The 22,744-nt window shown below is 41.2% G+C and overlaps 1 protein-coding gene across 3 annotated transcripts in view; it reads left to right on the forward strand.

Moving 5' to 3' along the window:
• PCNX4 (pecanex 4) overlaps positions 1-22,534 on the forward strand; it is a 150,477-nt gene extending 127,943 nt beyond the window's left edge. For all 3 annotated transcript variants that reach the window (XM_089676543.1, XM_089676544.1, XM_089676545.1), the window contains 4 exons: positions 3,395-3,498; positions 6,516-7,561; positions 7,971-8,157; positions 21,954-22,534. In XM_089676543.1, the coding sequence (XP_089532669.1) occupies positions 3,395-3,498; positions 6,516-7,561; positions 7,971-8,157; positions 21,954-22,205 (1,589 nt within the window). In that variant the 3' untranslated portion in view covers positions 22,206-22,534. The remainder of the gene's footprint in view (positions 1-3,394; positions 3,499-6,515; positions 7,562-7,970; positions 8,158-21,953) is intronic.
• Positions 22,535-22,744: the final 210 nt, after the last annotated feature.

The raw sequence follows: 22,744 nt of genomic DNA on the forward strand, positions 1-22,744 counted from the left end.
TGGCACCCACGAAAGTATGTGATTGGTAAAATTCTGTTGTTTCTTCAAACAGGGTTGCAGAAGAAATTGGCTTTTGGTAACATTAAGGGCCAGGTTTCAAAATTAGCTATTTTTTTCCAGAGGCCCATTGTGTCTCACTCTTTGGTTCACACTTTTTTTACAGGGAGTAATGTGTATTGCTCCTCCTGTCAGGTTGCCTTTGTGTCCTTGGGACCTGAACTTGGTTTTGGAGGTTTTGCAAAAACCACAGTTTGAACCTATTGGAGAGATTCCACTGGTCCTGTTGACTCATAAGGTTTTGTTTCTAGTGGCAATCACTTTTGCAAGAAGGGTGTTGGAGCTGGCAGCTCTATCTTGTAGAAAACCATTTCTGGTTTTGCATCATGGTAAAGTGGTGTGGCGACCTCAACCGTCTTTTTTATCAAAGGTGGTTTCTAGTTTTCATCTCAGTCAGGACATCATTCTGCCTTCATTCTTTCCTAGGCCTCAGTCAGCAAGAGAAAGATCTCTGAATACCTTGGATGTGGTACGCGCTGTAAGGGTCTTCTTGAATGTGACAGCACAGCTCAGGAGGTCAGATTCTCTGTTCGTGCTGCCAGAGGGGACTAGGAAGGGGCAGGCGGCATCCACGGGGACTATTTCACATTGGATCCGCCAAGGTAAGGTCCCACCATTTCGTGTGAAGGCACACTGTACCAGGATTGTGGGGGCATCTTGGACAATCTGCCATCAGGTGTCAGTGGCTCAGGTTTGCAAGGCCGCTACACGGTCTTCGGTTTACACATTCACAAGGTTCTACCAGGTGGATGTCAGAGTAGCAGAGGATTCTACCTTTGGCCGCAGTGTTTTTTGGGTGGCTGTGTAGGTCCTGAGGGATTATTGACGGTGGCTATCATGGTGTCACCCTCCCCTCAAATTTCTTATTGTTTTAGGTCATCCCACATAGGTATGAATAACCTGCTTTGTGTTCTATTATGTACGATAAAGAAAACTGGATTTTTTTCTACATACCTGTAAAATCCATTTCTTGGAGTACATCATCGGACACAGAGGTCCCTCCCTTCTTTCTGGAATTTCATTGCTTGCTACAAAAAGTACTTCTTGTTTAGGAGGCGTTATGTAGAGGAGGACCTCCTCTCTGATTGGTTGGCCAGTGTCCATTCACCTATAGGTGGCCTGTAACCCACATTGTCATGAATAACCTGCTCTGTGTCCTGTGATGTACTCCAAAAAATGGATTTTACAGGTAAGTATGTAGAAAAAAATCCAGTTGTTGGCTTTAACTCTTTCTCGGACAGACACTCCCCCTCCTTCCCCTACCCTTTCCTCCGCCATGTATTTTGGGCTCCGCTTATCCATCTGTGGACCCGGGAATGACATTGAAGGTGGAGGGGAGGGAGAAGAGCGGACATATCTCTCCTCCCCTTCTCGCTGTGACCCAGAAGGTGACGTGTATGACGTCACTTCCGGGTCACGACTGTCACTTTCCCCAGCTAGAATAGTCTTGAAACTGTGTACTACAATGTGATCTGCATTGCAATACATTCAGTGGAGCCCAGAGGAGACAAGAGAAGACATGCAGGGTCTTTTACATGCTGCATGTCTCATTAAAGAGAACCTGGCACCAGAAAATCATCACATAGGGAACTTTCTGTCCCCTATGGGATGTGATCTGCTTTGGAATACATTCAGTGGAGCCCAGAGGAGACAGGAGAAGACATGCAGGGTCTTTTAGACCCTGCATGTCACATTAAAGAGAACCTGTCACCAGAAAATCATCACATAGGGAACTTTCTGTCCCCTATGGGATGATAATGCCAACCCCCACAAATACGCACGTACAAATGTAAACACGCATCAGGGGTGCTTACGCATAAAAATGTTGATTGCGATACACATCACAATTTTTCCAAAAAATTTTATTTTATTGCTCTTGTTTGCCCTAAAATTCACTTTAGTGTGGCTTTTTGTTTTTTGTTTTTTTTTTAATTTTAGGTTTCCCAGACCTTTGCGGTACAATTGTGTGACATAAAAAATTGGAACTACCACTATTCTATTCTCTTCTTTAGGGTTTCTGCTTTCAGAAAATATATGATGTTTGGGGGTTTTGTGTAATCTTCAGGCCTAAAATGTTTTTTCAAACGTGCAAAAAATGCGAAAAAGGTTAACACCTTCCCACCTGGCCTATAGTGGATTGACGGGCGGGCAGAAGACTCCTCCTTCTGAGTGGGCGTCATATGATGTCCTGTAAGAAGGTGCCGCTCAGTGGGACCCAGCCGATGACAGATCACTACACTGGCCCACTGCCAGTGTCATGTGACTGCTGTGATTAATCACAGCAGATCACATGACAATTGTATACAATGGATGGTTTGCTTTCATGCCATCCTTGCATACAACTGTGTTGTTAGCTGTGATTGGTCACAACGGTCACATGGTACAGAAAGGGCCAATCACAGCCCATATGTACCATGTGTTGAGCTTTGCCCAATCACAGCTAATCACAACAAAAGACTGAATGAATCAGTTTCATTCAGTAAAAATGGTTGCTAATATCAATGAAATACATTTGGTATTAGCAATCATAATGTGTAAAAAAAAAAGCCTGATCACTTGCCCAGAGTAGCACAATGTTACCATGATAACACTGTATTGCTCTGGTCACAGTATGTTGAAAGAAAATTGTAAAAAAAAGAAAAACAATTTAATAAAATAGAAAAAAATGAAAAAAAAAATATTATTCCTATTTTATTTTTTTTTACATACTGTCACCAATCATTGTCCCTGATCACTACCACACCAGTTATATGATAACACTGTACTGGACTGGTGACAATAGGTTTTTTTAATTCCTTAATTTTCCAAAAAATTGTGACAAAAAATTACAACTTCAAAAAACTCACCATGCCTCCTACTAAATACCTTGGACTGTCAAGAAATTAGATTGGCTGTCAGTACATCAGGATTGATCAGTTGTCAGATATATATACCATTGTTTGTGGACTTTTATTCAAACTAAATAATACACACTAAGTTTGGGTATTTTCACCAAAGAAATGAAACAGAATACATTTTGACCAAAATTTATGAAGAAAGGTTATTTGTTTTAAAAATTTTATAACAGAAAAAGTTTAGTTTTTTTGTTTATTTAGCAAACTCGTGGTAATTAAATACCACCAAAATAAAACTCTATTTGCGTGAACAAATGATAAAAATGTTTTATGGGTACAGTGTTGCATGTCCACGCAATTGTCATTCAAAATGCAACAATGCTAAAAGTGCCTGGCATTGAAGTGGTTAAATATAAATATACTTTTAAATGATTGTTTGTGGCATTTAATGTTGCAAAATTTTAAGTATGTTGAATTCTAACATTTATGTTTTCTTTATATAGGTGTGGTTACTCCAGGATCACACTTCCTTTGTCGTTTTCAAGATCGATTAATATGGCTACTGATTCTTGAAAGTGGCTATACTTACTGTTGTGTAAATGTAAAGGTAATTATTTTAACTATAGTCTGTATTTTCAGCACCTGCTTAAACTGATATTCTTGGGATGCATTATTACTATAAAGCAGAATAGTAAATGTTTGATGATTATGAATTGGCTCTAGCAGCAGCGTAGCTAGAAAGCTGAGCCCATCCAACTCTTTTTAAAAGATAAAGACTACTGTTCAAAAGATTTAGGCAGGTGTGCAAAAAATGCTGTAAATTAAGAATGCGTTCACAGATGAAAGGAATAATAGTTTATTTTTATCAACAAAATAAAAAAAGTCATGAATACTCTTTGCCTTTAAAACAGCAACAATTCTAGGAGCACTTGTACACAGTGTTTGAAGGAACTCGACAGGTAGGTTTTTCCAAACATCTTGGAGAATCAACCACAGATTGTCTATGGATGTAGACCAGTCTTTTTCAACCAGGGTGCCAAGGCACCCTGGTTTGCCTTCAGGTTCCTTCAGGGGTGCCTTGGCAAAATGGTTAAAAATTTTCCAAAAACTGTATACAAGCCAGCAGGTTGATGAAGCCTGCCTTTTAGTTAAAAGGTTTGCATTGTGCACCTGTACAACCTTCCACCCCCTTCCTAACAACCAATTACATCATCTGTTGAGAAGTATGACATTGGGCACTTGCACAACATCTTTGTTTACCCCTCTCTGTCAGCACTGGGGTAACATTAGCTGAGTGAAGGAGAGAAACTGAGGGAGAAAAGAAAAGCTGTCAGTAACAGTGTGCAAAGGTGTATTTGCTTTGAAAGAATAAATCACCTCTAACATTGGGTGTCTTACATGTGTGGATGTTACTGTGTTAGGTAAAACTATTAGTTTTGTTTTCACGTTTTAGAAAGGGGTGCCTCAAAATTGCGCAAAATTTTAAAGGGCACCTTGACTGGAAAAAAAAAACACTGACGTAGACTGCCTCAGATCCTTCTGTCTCTAATCTCAGACAGGCTCGGTGATGTTGAGATCAGGAAGACATTGATCCTGACCAAATCTCCAACTCCCATTTGCAGAAATACAGCTCCAAACTTGCAAGGAACTTCCACCATGCTTCACTGTTGCCTGCAGACACCCATTATTGTACTGCTCTCTAGCCCTTTGGCAAACAAACTGCCTCCTGCTACAGCCAGGTTTTTAAAAATTTTGACTCATCACTCCAGAGCACCTGCTGCCATTTTTCTGCACCCCAGTTCCTATGTTTTCATGCATAGTTGAGTCACTTTGCCTTGTTACCAGATATGGCATTTTGGCGGCAATTCTTCCATGAAGACCACTTCTGGAGAGACGTCTTTGGACAGTAGATGTATACCTGGGTGCCACTGGTTTCCACAAGTTCTGTGCTGATGGCACTGCTTGACATCTGATGTTGAAGGGGGAGTAAGCATTATGTGTCTTTCATCTGCTGCATTAAGTTTCCTTGGCTGATCACTATGTCTATGGTCCTCAGCGTTGCACGTTTCTTTGTGCTTCTTCAAATCAGCTTGAATGGCAAATCTCAAAACCCCTGTTTGTTTTGAAATCTTTACCTTGCTAAGTATAACTACCTTGTGTCTTGTTGCTGTGCTCAGTTGTACCATGGTGTATGACTTGTGACATGAAACTGACTTCCATAACCTCCCCTTAGTAGCAGAGTTTGGCTGTTTCTCACTCAGTTTTAAGCCTCCTTCATAGCTGTTTCTGTTTCAGTTAATGACTGTGTTCCAACCTACTTATGAAATGGATGATTATAAGCATCTGCTTGGTATAATTGGTTCATCATACACCTGACCCTAATCCTACAAAATCCCTAGCTTCATGCAAGTGTACAAGTGTAAGAATTGATGCTGGTTTGAAGCTAAAGGTTAGTCACACCAAATATTGATCTTATTTTGTAAATTAATACAAATAAACAATTAAAATATATATTTTTAACACGTTCCTAAAACTTTTGTACAGTACTGTATATTCTTTCTAAATTTAAATATTATGTTCAGTTCTAAAACAATAAATGGTGTAATATAAATTGGTTTATTTTAATAAAATGTACCGTATATGTATTTTTTTTTTTTTTTTTTGGTTAAAGATTGTCACCAGGACATAAAAAGAGGGAACGTTTCCTAAATGATGTCTCAAACACTAGTGAAAACAGAATGAAAATCTTAACCCTTTCCTAACCCATCTATTTAAAGTTATTTTGATGGGCATTACACTTAAATAACTAAACATTATTACAGGGAGGTATGTGTTCAAAGTTCCAAAGCATCTCTTTATTATTAAGTGTATGTATTAATAAAACTAAATTGATAAAGGATTATACTTTTCTTTTAAATGGTCTAGTCCACATGCTTGCAGAAGGCAGAGCAGTGGCCTCATTGGTGTTGAAATGACCTCATTGGTGTTCTGCCCCTATGTCACTGCTCAGTTGCAAGCTTGGGTGAGTCTTTCACCTGCCTATATTGCTTAAATATAGTGTAGTGGACAGGGAGGTTCAGAACCTGATTACAGTGTGTAGAAAGGGGTACCTAGATCTTTAGACTGTTGTAATTACAAATCCTTTGACAGGAAAAATAACTTGCACACTTGCATTTCAACTGTGTATTCAGCTGCCTGTCTTTAAATCAGAAAGGTCTACTTAGTTTACCTTTGATCAGATAGTTTTTTAATTCATTTCATCCACATGTAAAAGGTTTTTCACGGTGCTTCTAGGCAGGGCTGTGGGATCTTGTCACAGGACAAGATCCCTTTAATATCCTTCTCTGAGAACTACAGAAGAGAGCATGCAAACTTTTTTTTTTTCGGGATCAGGGCCATACAGAAACTAGATATTCACAGCCATATGAATTTAGTGTGTATGACAGCCAGTTTTATATAATCAATGCCAGGATTGGTTTAGAGGCACTCATCCCCTAGACGCTGAGTTGCCTGAAAACTTTAAATGCAACATTTTTAAATTTGACCTATTTTTATCATAATCTCTAGCTTATTTTATTGATTTGTTGGTGGGGATGTGATTTTGACATTCTTTGTCTGTCTTAGGGATTAGAGTTGCAGGAGACCTCTTGTCATACAGCCGAAGCTCGGAGAGTGGATGAAGTTTTTGAAATGGCCTTTGAGCAGGCAGAAAATACTAGTCGTTTTGCCTTCAACAACCATTTTGGGAACGTCTTAACGCCATGCACTGTTATCCCAGTCAGAGTGTACTCTGATGCCCGGAACGTTTTGTCTGGTATAATTGATTCACATGAAAACCTGAAACAATTCAAAGACGATTTCATTAGAGTGCTTTTGTGGGTGCTTATTCAGACTTGCTACAAAAAATCAAAAGTGCAAGAAGGCAAACACACAGAACAAAGCAAAGAGAAGGAGCTGAGCCTGTCAGGGAGACACCAAGAATTGGTTGGTCCACATCGTATAGAGCACAAAGAGTCATCAAAGGATCTGGAAAGTTTTCATGAAGAACTTGGTGATGAGTGGTCTGATGATGACATCTTCGAAATTCTTCCACATCCAAAGACTTCTGGAATTAAACCAGTCATAGCTGCAGCCAGTGGTGGGTTTTCCATCCCCGGCAGTGTCCAGACACATATCGATGCTCATGTGGAGCAAGATGTAGCAGTAGATAAACTGTATTCTGTAGTAGGATTTGGTCTTCCTGCAACTGACCGAGGAAACAAAACTCATATTGAACATTTCAAAATGGTAGAATTCAATTCCTCCTACTCAAAGTTTCTCAGTATACCTCAAGAATGGATATTTGTCTCTTTGTTAAATTTAAAAATGAGAGAAATGAAACAGATGTTTCCAACAGAGTGGTATGAGTTTGTTTTGACTCAGTTAGATTTTCATCATTTAAGTGAGAAGCCCTCTGCTCTTCTCGAGGAGGGTATCAGGGACAGTTCACTAAGAGACTTGTATATTCAAGGATTGACGTCTATTTATTATGCCTTTTTTGGTATGGAAAACTCATCTCCTAGTTCTGCCTGGTTGTTTCGAGCATATTTAGGTGGGATTCCATGGTCTATTTCTTTGGATTGGTTAACTGGAAATCCAGAACTATTTCAGCTTGCACTCAAAGCATTCAGGTAAAATTTGGATTTATTTTTTACAAATCATAGTGGTAAATTAAAAAAATTAGCTGAAAGGAACGCTAAGTTGTTGTTGTAGGTCAACATGTCATGTAATTTTATGGATTATGTAAGGGAACAATGTGTACTCCCACCATCAACTAGATATCAGAAGCAAAGAACAGAATGTGATCTTTCACTGAAAAGCACTCAGCACCAAGGGCTGCACAGCATTGTGCTTATAAAAGTGCATTATGCCCTACTTACTTTGATGCTGTCAAAGTAGTGAAGTACCACTGATGACAAAGAGCAAAAAAAAGTGCTGAGAATTGGAAAGCCTGGTCACGTAATATGCCAAAGTCTCTTTAAGCCTCGCAATACATTTGAAATTTTATATAATTTATACATCTGTGAACTTATCTTGCAGGTATACATTTAAGCTCATGGTTGATAAAGCAAGTCTGGGGCCAGTAGAAGATTTCAAGGAGCTTCTTAATTACCTTGACGAGTATGACAATGATTGGTACATTGGTTTGGTTTCAGATTCTGAGTGGCAGCAGGCTGTTTTACAAGAGAAACCATACCTCTTCTCCCTGGGCCATGACCCAAACATGGTAAGGTCAATTTTGCAAAAGAACTAAGCAGATCTTGAAACAAAAATGGGCACATGAATTAACACTAATATAATTTTAATTGCCATGTAATAAAAACTATAATTTGTTGTTCTTAAGGTGTATCCAAAGCCATTTTTTTTGTTTTGGATAGTGAAGTGTCAGGTTTTTATTGCTTTGTGTGTCCCTGCTGAAGAGATTTACCTTCTCGCTTTGTCATGGTGACCATTGTCCCTGGGACTGAGAGTGAGGGACAGAATGAGTTGTTACTACTACAAGAATAGAAAGAATTTTTGAATAGGAACACATGTTTATTTATTATTTATTTCAGGTACTTATGTAGTGCCGTCAGGTTACGCATGCTGAATTTGACATACTTTGGATGTCGCCAATCCTTGTCTGCACATCATAACTCCTCAAAATTAAACCAGGAAAAAACTCACTTGCCCCAATGCAATGTAATGAACGGGACTGAAACAAATGTATTGTGATATGTGGGAATATAGTACTAGAGAATGGCTTATTTACATATTTTAATTGAAACTGGATTTCATTGTTAAAGCAGAGTTGCACTCACCCTGTCAAAAAATAAAAGTCAGCAGCTACAAAAACAGCCACTTACCTGTCCCTCGGTCCCGCGGTATGTCCCCCGCAGCCCGTTTCACCGGCCGTCCTGTATTCCAGGAGGCAGGCATCTTCAGTGTGGGCACACGGCTGTGATAGCTTGCGGCTTCACAGCCGGGAACCCACTGCGCATGTGCGAGTAGCGCTACGCTTCATGAATGGTCCTGTAGTCTTCACATGTCACAAAAGACTACAGGGAGGGAGGACACCTTCCACTTCCGATCGCCTAGGCAATCGGACCGGAAGTGGGAGCGGGTGCCTGTCAAATCAGGTACCTGCCCCCCAAAGGTGCCAATCCTAAATGGGGAGCGGGGGAGCAGTCCTTAAAGCGGAACTTCCCCTTTTGGGTGGAGCTCTGCTTTAAAGTATGGAAATGGATTAGAATACCTTTCAGTTTTTTGTTGCTACCTCTGCCCCTATTAGGGAGATTAACCTTCTCTATTTGTCCTGTTTATTATTATCGTTGAAATTGAAAGTAAAAGAAAATCCAAAAATTTGGGTTGCCCCCAAAACAATAATAGAGGGGAAATCTGCCAGTGGTTCTGGTGACCTGGTGGTTCTGGTGGATACTAGTTCTGGTGACCTGGGAAAGACCCATGAGATTCCCTTAATTTGTTTCTTCTTATTTTGGCTATGGGAAGTGAAGGTAAATCTCCCCAATAGGACTGAGATGGAAAAAAATGACTGGGGTTATAACCTTCCCTTTTTGTATCCAAAATAAAAAAAAATGTTTTGCCTATAGTTCTACTTTAATATAAGGAGACCGTAAAAGCAGAGGAATACATGCTCTGTATATTGAATAATTTTTTTTTTGTTCTTCACAAATCTCATGTTGAATTTGACAAGAGTCTTTTCTGAGTCTTTACTAATGTGTTAAAACCTAAAGGCGCAGAGGGTGAAGACAGTGATGATGCCCCTAGAAACCAGTCAGACGTACAGTGAAGGAAATAAGTATTTGATCCCCTGCTGATTTTGAATATTTGCCCACTCACAAAGAAATGATCAGTCTAAAAATCAAATGGTAGGTGTATTGTAACACTGAGTGACAGAATAGCAACAAAAACTTTGAAAGAAATGCATGTCTAACAAATTATTCACTGATTTGCATGTTTATGAGGGACATGAGTATTTGATCCCCTTTCATTCAGCAGGATTTCTGGCTACCAGGTGGCTTTCATACAGGTAACAAGCTGAGATTAGAAGCAGTCTCTTAAGCACTTCAAGTCCGGACACTTTTACCCCCTTCCTGTCCAGGCCAATTTTCAGCTTTCAGCGCTATCACACTTTGAATGGCAATTGCACGATCATGCAAGACTGTTCAGATAAAGCTTTATTTTGGTGGTATTTATTCACCACTGGGATTTTTATTTTTTTTTGCTATATAAAAGAAAAAGTCCAAACATTTTGAAAAAAGTTTGTCTTATAAAATTTGCAAATAGATAATATTTAATCATAAATCTTGGCCAAAATGTATTCAGTTATCTTTTAGTAAAAAAAATAACCCAAATTAGTTTAGAACCAAAAATTATAATTTTTTTAATTAAAAAATTTAACATTTTTATTTTTTTATATTATTATTTAGGTTTTTTAATTTTACATACTGTCACCCTAGCAGTGCAGTGTCACCATGGTGACACTGTACTACTTGTGGGGGGTGATGAAGATTTTCTTTTTTACACTGATTGCTTTTATACCCATAAAGTGTCAGGGCTCCAGGGTGTGACCAGAGGTATGTGAACTGACGCAGGGAAACGCAGGCTTCAGATATGTTATAATAATAATATTTATTATCAGCTGCACAAATAAACAAACACAATGCAAACAAGCTAACCTTAAGCTAATAGGTACACAGAGCAAACAAACAAACAAACCAATAGGTACACAGTGCAGTCAGGGCTGGAGAGGTGGAATGGTCAGGCAGGCCAAGCCCACAGCACGGATTTCCTCAGGGCGCGGGGTCTAAGTCCCAGCCTGCTATTCACCAGGGCCCCTGATGGTGGGGATGGACTTGGTGCAGACTGGAACCAGGTCGCGACCCCTGAGTGCGTCCGGCTGTGGTAGAGAGTGCTGGCAGGTCCAGGTCCGAGCGGGATGGATGACAGTCAGGAGCGACGTGGTCAGACTAGCCTGGTCAGTAACGGTGGGGACAGGCACGGTACAAGCAGCAGACAAGGGTAGTCAGGTCACACGCCGGGTTCAGTAACTCACGGGCAGCACGGTACAGAGGATCAGGCAGAAGGATGGTCAGGGACGAGCCGGGGGTCAGAGCAGGAGAATGTCAGCATGGATCAGAACAGGCAGGGTCGGCAACAAGGAACGCACTACAGGAACACAGGAAACAGGAACACAGGTTTACAAGGTACAGGGGCCCATGGAAAACACACACCAAGGCGCAGACTGCAGGTCTGGCCATCCCTTAAATACACCTGCATAATCAGCTTCAGGTGTTTGGCTGGCTGCAGGGTTGAGTCTCTGATTGCTGGGAGCACCCGCTGGCCAGCCCTGGTACTGCAGCCCACAAGGCAGGTGAGTCCCACCATTACTGGCAAGTCCATTCCTGACATAAAGGCTGTAAAAGCAATCATTTATCCTTCTCTCTGGCTGCATTCTTGCAGCCATTGAGAAATACTGTGTGAGCTGTGATTGGTCACAGCTTGTCACATGGCACAAGGCTGTTGTGAATAGTCTTGTACCATGTGACCTCTGTGATCATTCACAGATTTCACACATAGTAAGCAATGATGTCAGAAGTGACATCTTGCTTACTGCTCTACATGTGATCACTGATTGGCCAATCAGTGATCACATGATCGGGACCTCGCACAGAGGTCCCGTACAACGATCGGTGTTCCACTGTGTTCCGGAGGACACAGCGGGCACCGGATTGCAGTGCTGCGTGCTCCCAGGGAGTGCGCACAAGCAGGGGACAGGGAGGCTTTTTATAAACAGCCACCCGCCCCTTTACTGCCACCATCTGGCTGTTTATATACAACGGACGGGAGGTGGTTAAAGGGAGTGCTGCTAATCTCATTTTGTTACCTGTATAAAAGACACCTGTCCACGGGAGCAATCAGATTCCAAACTCTCCACCATGGCAAAGACCAAAGAACTGTCCAAGGATGTGAGGGACAAGATTGTAGACCTACACAAGGCTGGACTGGGCCACAAAACTATCGCCAAGCAGCTTGGTGAGAAGGTGACAACAGTTGGTGCAATCATTCGCAAATGGAAGAAACACAAAACAACTGTCAATCTCCCTAGGCCTGGTGCACCATGCAAGATCTCACCTTTTGGAGTGTTAATGATCATGAGAACAGTGAAAAATCATCCCAGAACTACACGTGAGGATCTTGTCAGTGATTTCCAGGCAGCTGGGACCACAGTCACCAAGAAAACAATTGGTAACACACTACACCGACAAGAATTAAGATCCTGCAGTGCCCGCAAAGGTCCCTGTGCTCAAGAAAGCACATGTCCAGGCCTGTCTGAAGTTTGCCACTGAACATCTGAATGATGCAGAGGAGGACTGGTTGATAGTGTGGTGGTCAGATGAGACGAAAATTGAGCTCTTTGGCATCAACTCAACTCGCCGTGTTTGGAGGAGGAGGAATGCTGCCTATGACCCCAAGAACACCATCCCAACTGTCAAACATAGTGGAAACATTCTGCTTTGGGGGTGTTTTTCTGCTAAGGGGACAGGACAACTACACCGCATCAAATGGACAATGGACGGGGCAATGTACTGTCAAATCTTGGGTGAGAACCTTCTTCCCTCAGCCAGGGCATTGAAAATGGGTTGTGGATGGGTGTTCGAGGATGACAATGACTCAAAACAGACGGCCAAGGCAACAAAGGAGTGGTTCAAGAAGAAGTACATTAAGGTCCTGGAGTGACCTAGCCAGTCTCCAGACCTTAATCCGATTGAAAATCTGTGGAGGGAGCTGAAAGTTCGAGTTGCCAAACGTCAGCCACTAAACCTTTATGACTTGGAGAGGATCTGCCAAGAGGAGTGGGCCAAAATCTCTCCTGAGATGTGTGCAAACCTGGTGGCCAACTACAGGAAACGTCTGACCTCTGCGATTGTCGACAAGGCATTTGCCACCAAGTACTAAGTCATGTTTTGTGAAGGGGGTCGAATACTTACTTCCCTCATGAACATGCAAATCAGTGCATAATTTGTTGCCATTTTGGCCATGTACTCTATGGGTGTTGGTGGCGTAAAAATTGGACTGTGATCCTAGGACCCCAGTGGAAGCGTGGCTGCAGAGGAGGCTTGTATCCAGAGGAAGGATCCTGGTCCCATCTGTCTGTCAGATCCATTTAAAGGGGGCTTCCTGCAGATTCTTGTTCAACATATTGCGCTTTAATTATGCGCATCTGGTGAGTGCGCATTTTTTTCAATCTTCCGCACGAATAAAGCCACACAGAATTATTGGATACCACTTGTGCATTAGGACCCGTTTGAAGCACTGTATGCTGACCTGATTGTGTCATGCCTTCACTAATTTATGAAGACTTTTTGCTATAAGATTTTCACAGTTGCACTTACTTTATTGCGCCCATCATAGCACTTCATCCACTTATATTTGTTATCACTATTATTTAATATTGATTTATTGATATCATCAATAATAATTATTTATTATTTAATATTTCTTCAGATTACACTATGTAATGTTTTAGCACTGCGATTTTTAGACTGGTCATTTCTTTGTGAGTGGGTAAACATTCAAAATCAGCAGGGGATCAAATACTTATTTCCTTCACTGTAGCTTGCTCTTGAATAATAGTTGGAATTATTATTATTATTCAGGATTTATGTAGTGCCATCAGTTTGCACAGTGCTTTACAATATAAAGGGAGACAGTACAGTAACAATACAGATCAATACAAGAAGGTTAAGAAGACCCTGCTCTTGAGGGCTTACAATCTAATAGGGAGGGGCAAGTGGAATACAAGTTAATAACTGTGAGGGATGAGCTGATGGAAGAAATAAAATATTCAGCTGCTAGCTGAAGGCAGGATAGGTTTTCCTGAAGAAATTAATTTTCAGGGTTTGCCTAAAAGTGGACAAAGTAGATGGCTGAACAGATTAGAGTAGAGAGTTCCAGAGGTTGGAAGAGGGAACTGGGAAGGGAGATGGGGGGGGGGGGCTGGAGAGCAGGAGGTCTTGGGAGAATCACTGTAATAGGACGGTTCTGGTGATATATTGAGATAGGATTGGTGATGTAGCTTTGAGTAGAGTTGTAAAGGACTTTGTGTGTTGTTAGTATTTTGAAATTTATTAATTGTGCAACCAGAAGTCAGTGGAGGCTTGGTGAACATGGAGTGGCTGGTAAGGTGAATGAAACTGGCAGCAGCATTCATGAATTCATGATAGACTGAAGGGGGAATAGCCTGTTTAGATGTTGGCCTGTGAGGAGGGTGTGTCAATAGACAAGGCGAGAGTCAACAAGGGAGTGAATGAGTTGTTATGGAGGTGAAGTCTAAAAGATTTGGACAGTGATTGGATTTGGGGAGGGAGCATGGGTGGGGAGAATATTATGAGCTCAGTTTTAGAAAGATTAGTTTGAAGAAGTGATGTGACTGCCATACTGATATGTCAGTTAATAAGTTAGTAATGCAAGATGAGCTTGACAGGGGAGGTGGGGAGTAGAGAGAACAATTTGGGTGTCATCAGCATAGAGATGATATTGGAAGCCTTGGGGGTTTATCAAGTGACCAAGGGAAGGGGTGTATATGGAGATGTGAAGAGTTCCAAGGATAGAACCGTGGGGGATACCTACAGAAAGAAGAAGTACAGAGGAGGAAATAGAGTTGTAGGCAACACTGAAGGAATGCTATAATAGGTAGGAGGAGAATCAGGAAGGAGCAGAGTCTTGGAGGCCAAGGGAGTTTAGTTTTTTGAGGAGAAGGGGTTGGTCAACAGTATCAAAAGCAGCAGAAATATATAGTACTGTGAGTATGGAGTAGTGGCCATTGGTTTTTGTATTTATTAAATTGTTAGTAGGTTTTAGTGGGGCAGTCTATGTGGAGTGTTGTGAACACTACCAGTAGAGAGGGAGAGGTTGGAGAGTGAAGGAGCATAGCATTGGTAGAAGAGGGTGACTGTGGTAGTTGTGAGGGAACGGGGTCCAGCAGGTAGTAAAGCGGGCTTCTGAGAAAAGTTTGGCAACTTCTTTTGTAGTAACAAGGTCATAAAAGGGAAGTATCGAATGTGGTTTTGGACAGGGTGTGTTAAGTAGGATAGAAATCTGTGCAGTGGAGATGTCTCCAAAATTGCATAAATCTTGTTTTTGAAGTGATTGGCAGTCACCTGAGCAGTGAGTGAGTTGCTGGGTGGAGGTGGTGGTGGACACAGCAGAGAGTTAAAGGCAAATGCATTCAGAGAGGATGAGAGTGAATTGTAGACAGAAGTGGCCAGGAAAGGGGTGAGATTTTATCATAGAGGTGGTCAGATGTGGAACAGGCAAGAGTCAGGATAAACAGCAAAGGTTTCAGTGGATAATTGTTTGCTGCTTGGAGCGATAGATGGTTGAAGACAGGGACACTGAAAGTAATAAGGCTGCGATCAGAGAGAGGAAAAGATGTGCTGGTGAGGTTGCAGGGAGTGCAAAGATGAGAGAATATAAAGTCAAGGGTGTTACAATCAGAGTGAGTGGAGGACTGTGCCCATTGTGTTAGGTGAAAAGATGAGGTTAAGTTGAGATGTAGTTAAACTGTTACCATTAATAAGGATGTTAAATTCACCAAGAATGGTAGTGGGTATTTCAGAGGAGAGAAAGTAGGGTAGCCAGGCAGTAAAGTCATCAAGGAAGTGTGACATCGGTCCAGGAAGCTAATAGATCACTGCAATCCTTGGAGAAAACAGACAAATACAGTGAGTCTCAAAAGAAAAAGGGATAGAGAAGGAGATGTAGGAAAGGCTTGAAAGGTGCACAGTGGAGTTGGAAGCAAACCAACTCCACCTTCATTCTGTCCACTGAGTCTGGGTGAGTGAGTCTAGGAGAGGCTTTCATGGGAGATGATAGCTGGAGAAGCAGAGTCAGACTTTTGAAGCCAGGTTTCATTAATAGTAAGTTGGTTAATGGAATGGTAGACTAATAGGTCATGGATAGAGGTGAGCTTGTTGCAGACAGAGCAGGCATTCCAGAGGCCATGAGAAGTGGGTGTTGGTTTTTGGAAACGGGGATGGAGATTAAACTGAGTGGATTGCAGTTGTTGCCAGAGGATGGAGGGTGGGTGGAGGGGAGTGAGATCAAGGCGGGTCAGGATTAAGAGAGATATCCCCAGAGATTAGGAGAAGGAAAGTGAGGAAAGTAAGACTGTCCTGTTGTTAGGGTCAGCATGTGGGTTAAGTATTTGCAGGGGGTGATGAGTGCATTAGTAGAAAGAGGGTTAGGAATGAGGGTGATATACACTATATTGCCAAAAGTATTGAGACACCTCTCCAAATCATTGGATTCAGGTGTTCCAATCACCTCCATGGCCACAGGTGTTTAAAATCAAGCACCTTGGCATTCAGACTGCTTCTACAAACATTTGTGAAAGAATGGGTTGTTCTCGGGAGCTCAGTGAATTCAAGCATGGTACTGTGATAGGTTGCCACCTGTCCATCCATATTTCCTTGCTACTAAATATTCCACAGTCAACTGTTAGTGATATTATAACAAAGTGGTAGCAACTGGGAACACAGCAACTCAGCCACAAAGTAGTAGGCCACATAAAATGACAGAGCGGACTCAGAGCATGCTGAAGTGCACAGATGTCGCCAACTGTTTGCAGAGTCAATAGCTAAAGACATCCAAACTTCATGTGGCCTTCAGATTAGCACAACAACAGCGCGTAGAGAGCTTCGTGGAATGGGTTTCCATGGCCGGCCAGTTGTGTCCAAGCCTTACATCACCAAGTGCAATGCAAAGCATCAGATGCAGTGGTGTAAAGCACGCCGCCACTGAACTCTAGTGGAGACGTGTTTTCTGGAGTAACCAATCATGCTTCTCTGTGTGGCAATCCGATGGACGTGTCAGAGTTTGGCGGTTGCCAGGAGAATGGTACTTGCCTGACTGAATTGTGCCAAGCGTAAAGTTTGGTGGAGGGGGTATTATGGTGCAGGGTTGTTTTTCAGGTGTTGGGCTTGACCGCTTAGTTCTAGTGAAGGGAACTCTTAAGGAATCAGCATACCAAGACGTTTTGGACAATTTCATGCTCCCAACTTTGTGGCAACAGTTTGGGGATGGCCCCTTCCTGCTCCAACATCACTGCGCACCAGGGCACAAAACAAGGCCCATAAAGAGCGAGTTTGGGATGGAGGAACTTGACTGGCCTGCACAGAGTCCTGACCTCAACCCAATAGAACACCTTTGGGATGAATTAGAGCAGAGACTGTGAGCCAGGCCTTCTCGTCCGACATTAGTGCCTGACCTCACACATGCGCTTCTAGAAGAATGGTCAAACATTCCCATAGACCAGGGGTGGGCAAAGTTTTTGACTTGAGGGCCACAATGGGTTCATATATTGGACCCGGAGGTCGGACCAAGAGTAGATGAATGATGTGTATGTGTCATCCATAGTAAGTATAGTAATATTCCCGCATAGTAATTAATCCCCCATATAGTAATTCATCCCCCATAGTAATTAATCCCCCATATAGTAATTCATCCCCCATAGTAATTCATCCCCCATAGTAATTAATCCCCCATATAGTAATTCATCCCGCATAGTAATTCATCCCCCATAGTAATTAATCCCCCATAGTAATTAATCCCCCATATAGTAATTCATCCCCCATATAGTAATTCATCCCCCCTATAGTAATTCATTCCCCATATTAATTCATCCCCCATATTAATTCATCCCTCATATAGTATTTCATCCCCCATATTAATTCATCCCTCATATAGTATTTCATCCCCCATAGTACTATTCCCCCCCAAGTAGTAAGCCAAGTCCCCCCTGTGTCAATTCACTTACCTTTGCTCCGCGCGTTCCTCTCGCCGTGTTCCCGCGCCGTTCCGGTCTTCAGGGCGGACTGTGAGAGGAGCCTAGCTCCCCTCACGTTCGTCACGCTGCCCCGCCTACACACATCCTGACAGCCATCCTGACAGTATCACGCTCCACGGGCCGGATTAAAAGGTCCGCCGGGCCGTAGTTTGCCCATTGCTGCCATAGACACACTCCTAAACCTTGTGGACAGCCTTCCCAGAAGAGTTGAAACTGTTATAGCTGCAAAGGGTGGGCCAACTCAGTATTGGACCCTACGGACTAAGACTGGGATGCCATTAAAGTTCATGTGCGTGTAAAGGCAGGAGTCCCAATACTTTTTGCAATATAGTGTATGTAAGATTTGGGGTGCAGAAGAGGGGTAAAGTAATGAGAATTTTAGAACAGAGGATTTTAATGTGAGAAGAAAGAGTAGAGGAAGCATGTTAAAGGGTATAGGGAGTAGGAATCAGACTTGTAATAGGTGCTTTACAAAATTTAGTTTGCTGGCAGTCTGTCTAAAGTTGTGCATAGTTGTTTCTTCTAATATCTTCTTGCCGTTTTAGTTAAACTGCTTTGTTCAACCGCTTAATACTCATGTAAAAAATGCCCTGCCAGTAATTTGACCCTGCCTGAGGCTTCACCTATAAGCTGATCTAAATTTATAGAGAGATTGGGTAGGGAAGTATTCATCAATTGATCAATTAGGAACTGATAAGAGACACATTGGTGGGGGGATGGGGGATTTACTAAAACTGTAGTTTGCAGAATCTGATGCAGCTCTGCATAGAAACCAACCAGCTTCCAGGTTTTATTGTCAAAGCTTAATTGAACAAGCTGAAGTTAGAAGCTGATTGACTGCCATACACAGCTGCACCAGATTCTGAGTGCTCCAGTTTCAGTAAATCTCCCCCTTGTATGGAAGGGGAAATTGTCAAAAACCAGACCAACCACAGATACAGACCAAAGTCATAAAAGAAAATTAATTATTTGATCACAAAATCATTGAATCTCATTAGTTGCCAAGGGATAATAAGTGGAATCTCAATGATTGTTAAGGTAACACTAAAAAATATCTTTCTTCAAGTTTGTACTTAGGAGAGCAGTTAGTGACTAAATGGATTTTTTACAGTATGTACTGTATATAGCCACCAATCCTGTTCTTGTTTCAACGCACCACAAATATGCAAAGGACAATTTAGTTGCTATGGACTGCAGCTGTTCTGAGATCCTCAAAATATGTAGTTTCCAATGAAATCCAGTAGAGCGAGTTAAAAATTTATAATCTGGTTATTGTGCACAAAAGAGATTTTTAAAGAACAGCTTCAATTTTAACACTTGTGGTGGCTTCCAGCCATCCAGGGGAGCATTGCCCTAGGAACGAAGAGGCCATATGAGCCATTGCAACTGGATGGGTCTAGAACTTCTTTCTTCAAAGACGTGGAGCAGAGGTAATAATTTTGTTTGTGGATGTCAGTGGGGTAAAGGGTACACTTGAAAGAGTTGTTCTTTAATTTGGCCATTTACAGCTCAGTTACATCACGTGATTCAACAGATTTCAGCATGGCTTATGACATTTTTGCCAAGGAGGGATTTAAACATAGAACAGTGATTTGAAAAGAAGTGTTTGTTGTGCTTAGAGTTTTCTGGCAGGTTGGAATATTTTTGCTACCTGAATGTAATCTTTCACCACTTGTGGATGGAAGTTAATAAAACACTTTTTCAGGGGTATATTAAAAGTCCAAAAGGTAGGAAATAAGTGACGTTTTTGTTAGAGCTTGAGTACGCATTGATCATCAAGAGTAGGCTTTGCTTTTATTTATTTTTGGCAATAATTTACAGACCCTGAAAAATGACTACTGATTGGGATCCTGGCCTGAAGGTCGCACACCTCAGTTCTAAACCATGTAGTATTATTCTGCAGGTATAATTCCTGTAGCCTAAGAGACCTGTAATGAACTTTGCTTTACAACTTAGTTACTTATTTTCTGAATGTGTCAGCTGCTTGTGCTCACAAGGGATCAGAAGCAGCTGTTCCGACAGTTTGACATCTTGTAGGCTTATCTAGTGTAATAACCATAACAAATGAAGTCTTGTAAAAATCTAAATGTAGTAAAGGGTTGAAATCACTATTGTGCAATATGGGTGAAAAGCCAAGAACTCTAGGGCAGCCAAGATTCTTAAGTTCTTTCAACCTTCCTCATCTGAGACACAGTTGTTTCTTACACAAAATATAATGTACCCTGACAAATCTCCAGTGGTCACCAGGACAGAGAGAGCACAAATTTCCCCGGTGAAGACACGTATGGAAATAAAATCCTGGCAGAGATTCTGTGATACAATATTTTAAGTGATAAGTTTAGAACAGGAAACATATACAGGGTTATACAGAAATGCAATATATAAACTTACATTAAATGAACTATGGTATCAAATCCTACATCCCACAACCATAAATAAATGTATATAATATATGAACATTTTAAATATAGTAGGGATGGTTGACAAGAAGAAAGAAAGAAAGAAAGAAAGAAAAGGAGGGGGGATAGGGAGAAGAAGTAAAGAAGAGAAGACGAGGATATAGGATATGTCGGGCTCAGGCTAGTGATAAGTGTGGTTATATACATTTAGAGAGAAAGCAAAGAATCATCAATATTAGGTTTGCTGGTATAGTCGAGCCATGGTAACCAAACTTTTAAAAAGCTATAATAATTATCAAGTAAAATAGAAGTCAACTTTTATGTACCATAGTACCCATAATTCTTTGTTTCACTTCTGTAAAATTCAGGGATGTAGTCCTCCAAGCTTTCGCAATAGTTTATCGTGTGGCCAAAAAAAAATAGAGATCAATTTTCTATCAGAATTCTTGAAGTTAAGATGTGGTCTATGTAGTAAGGCTTCCAGAACTATGGTTTTGTAAAAATGTTTACAAATCATATACTTTTTTGTCCATAATTGCTGGGCAACAGGGCATTCCCAACAAATATGTGAAAGTCCCTTTAGCATTGCATCCTCTAAAACACATAGGGGAGGTTGAAGGAGAAAAATGTGTTTGTTTCACTGGAGTCACAAACTAGCTAAGGAGCATTTTGTATGCATTTTCCTAGGCCAGAGCATTATTGGAACATTTGGCCACTGTTGATCAGATTTTCCCCACTCATTAATATCTATAGAGACTAGGTCAAGTTCCAAAGCAGGAGTGTAGGCAGATTTCTTAGTGGATTGGGAGGAGACTTGTGTAGCGTATAGGAGAGAAATAACTCCAGAGGTATGTGGAGTTGATTTGCATATTTTTTGAAAGGTGTTAAGAGGGTTGGACACATTGTGGTATGAGAGAAAAAGGTACTTATAAAATTTGTAATCTGAATTAAACGTGATGATTCTGATGGAGTGAGATGCCAATGTTTCAAAAGGTAAGAATGTGTTTTGATCCCTTCTTGGGATATTAGACCTTGTATATGTTAGGAATATCAATTTAGGCCAGCCCTCTCCTCCATACAAATATACAGCTCAAAGTACTTTGGGAACAATCATGATAATAAGAGCAGAGGATAGTTAGATGACTTTAACAGGTCTCTGTGACTGGCCTCCCGTCCTTGTACCCCTTGTGGGATGCTGCTTGCTTTGTGACTTCACGGTCATTTATAAATGTACCATTTTTTTATGACTGTGGTAAAAACATACCTGTGCTTTATTAACAGAATCCTTAAATTTGTTTTTGAAATGTAGGCAGTATAAACACCTGAATTTCAGCCTCTTGTAAAGGAAGGACATTATAGGGTTCCAATCCAATGTGCTGAAATTAAAGGAACATGCTAACAGGAGGAAAGAACAAAGATTGCCTTATCAGTCCATTCCCACACCTTTACTATCCAGTCACTGTTAGAGGCAGGTAGGAGGACCTAGCTGTGTCAGGGCACCAGGATGTCTGGCAGGGCTGTGTAAATATGCAAATACTTTGTCAGGTAAGACAACTCCCACATATATGTATTTAGTTTTTTGCCCTAAGTTCAGCAGCAGTAGTCTGCTATATGCCCACTTGTAGCACTTGCTGTTATATAATACTACTAGCCTCCTTTAGCTACTAAAATGACAGCTGGATCTCTATATGAAAAATTTCTCTGCTTTGGTCTTGTTAATATGTAAATGTGGTGGGCAGAAGATACATTAACCAATATTTTCCTTGCATCCAGGGCGTGTACACTGGCAGAGTACTCACCCTTCAAGAGCAACTGGTTCAGATTGGGAAACTTAATGCAGAAGCTGTTCGAGGTCAGTGGGCAAACCTTTCCTGGGAACTTCTGTACGCCACAAACGATGATGAGGAGCGCTATAGCATACAGGCTCACCCAGTGCTACTACGGAACCTAACGGTGCAAGCAGCAGACCCGCCTCTTGGATATCCAATCTATTCCTCTGTACCTCTCCATGTGCCTTTGTATTAATCCCTCCACTGTGTTTCTGCATGTTCAGTGGAAAACACTAATTTATGACCCAGTACACAAGAATAGATACTGCTGTTGGACTTTTGTTGTTCAAACATGTCACACTTTATTGAACTGCACGCTTGGTTGGCTACAGTGATGTTACCCTTCACATTACCTCTAAGTCACTGTACTCATTCGGTTTTATAAAACCAGTAGCAGATTGACAAGTGACTTAAAATAGGTCATGGCTTCCTGTGTAAATATGTGTACACTTAAACAAATGTTTGACCAAATGTGTATAATGTAAAATAATTATTTTATAAACTGTTCATTTTGATTGTAGTAAACCTGAGTGATACTGTGGCATTTGTGATTTTCAGCTTAAAAGACCAATCCACCCATAGAGGATATTTCAGTTTGAGGAGGATGGTGGTGGGTTATATTTTCTTTCATTGTATATGTATCTCAAGAACTGTTAGAGTATTTGAAAAATATGTAACAAAATTAATTCTTGTTCAACATCCAAATCCTATAGTGTCCCCTGAAATCAGGTTTTA

The sequence above is a fragment of the Staurois parvus genome, unplaced genomic scaffold, assembly GCF_062004578.1.
Source record: "Staurois parvus isolate SC_StPar_1 unplaced genomic scaffold, SC_StPar_1.0 ptg000171l, whole genome shotgun sequence".
NCBI classification, from domain to species: domain Eukaryota; kingdom Metazoa; phylum Chordata; class Amphibia; order Anura; family Ranidae; genus Staurois; species Staurois parvus.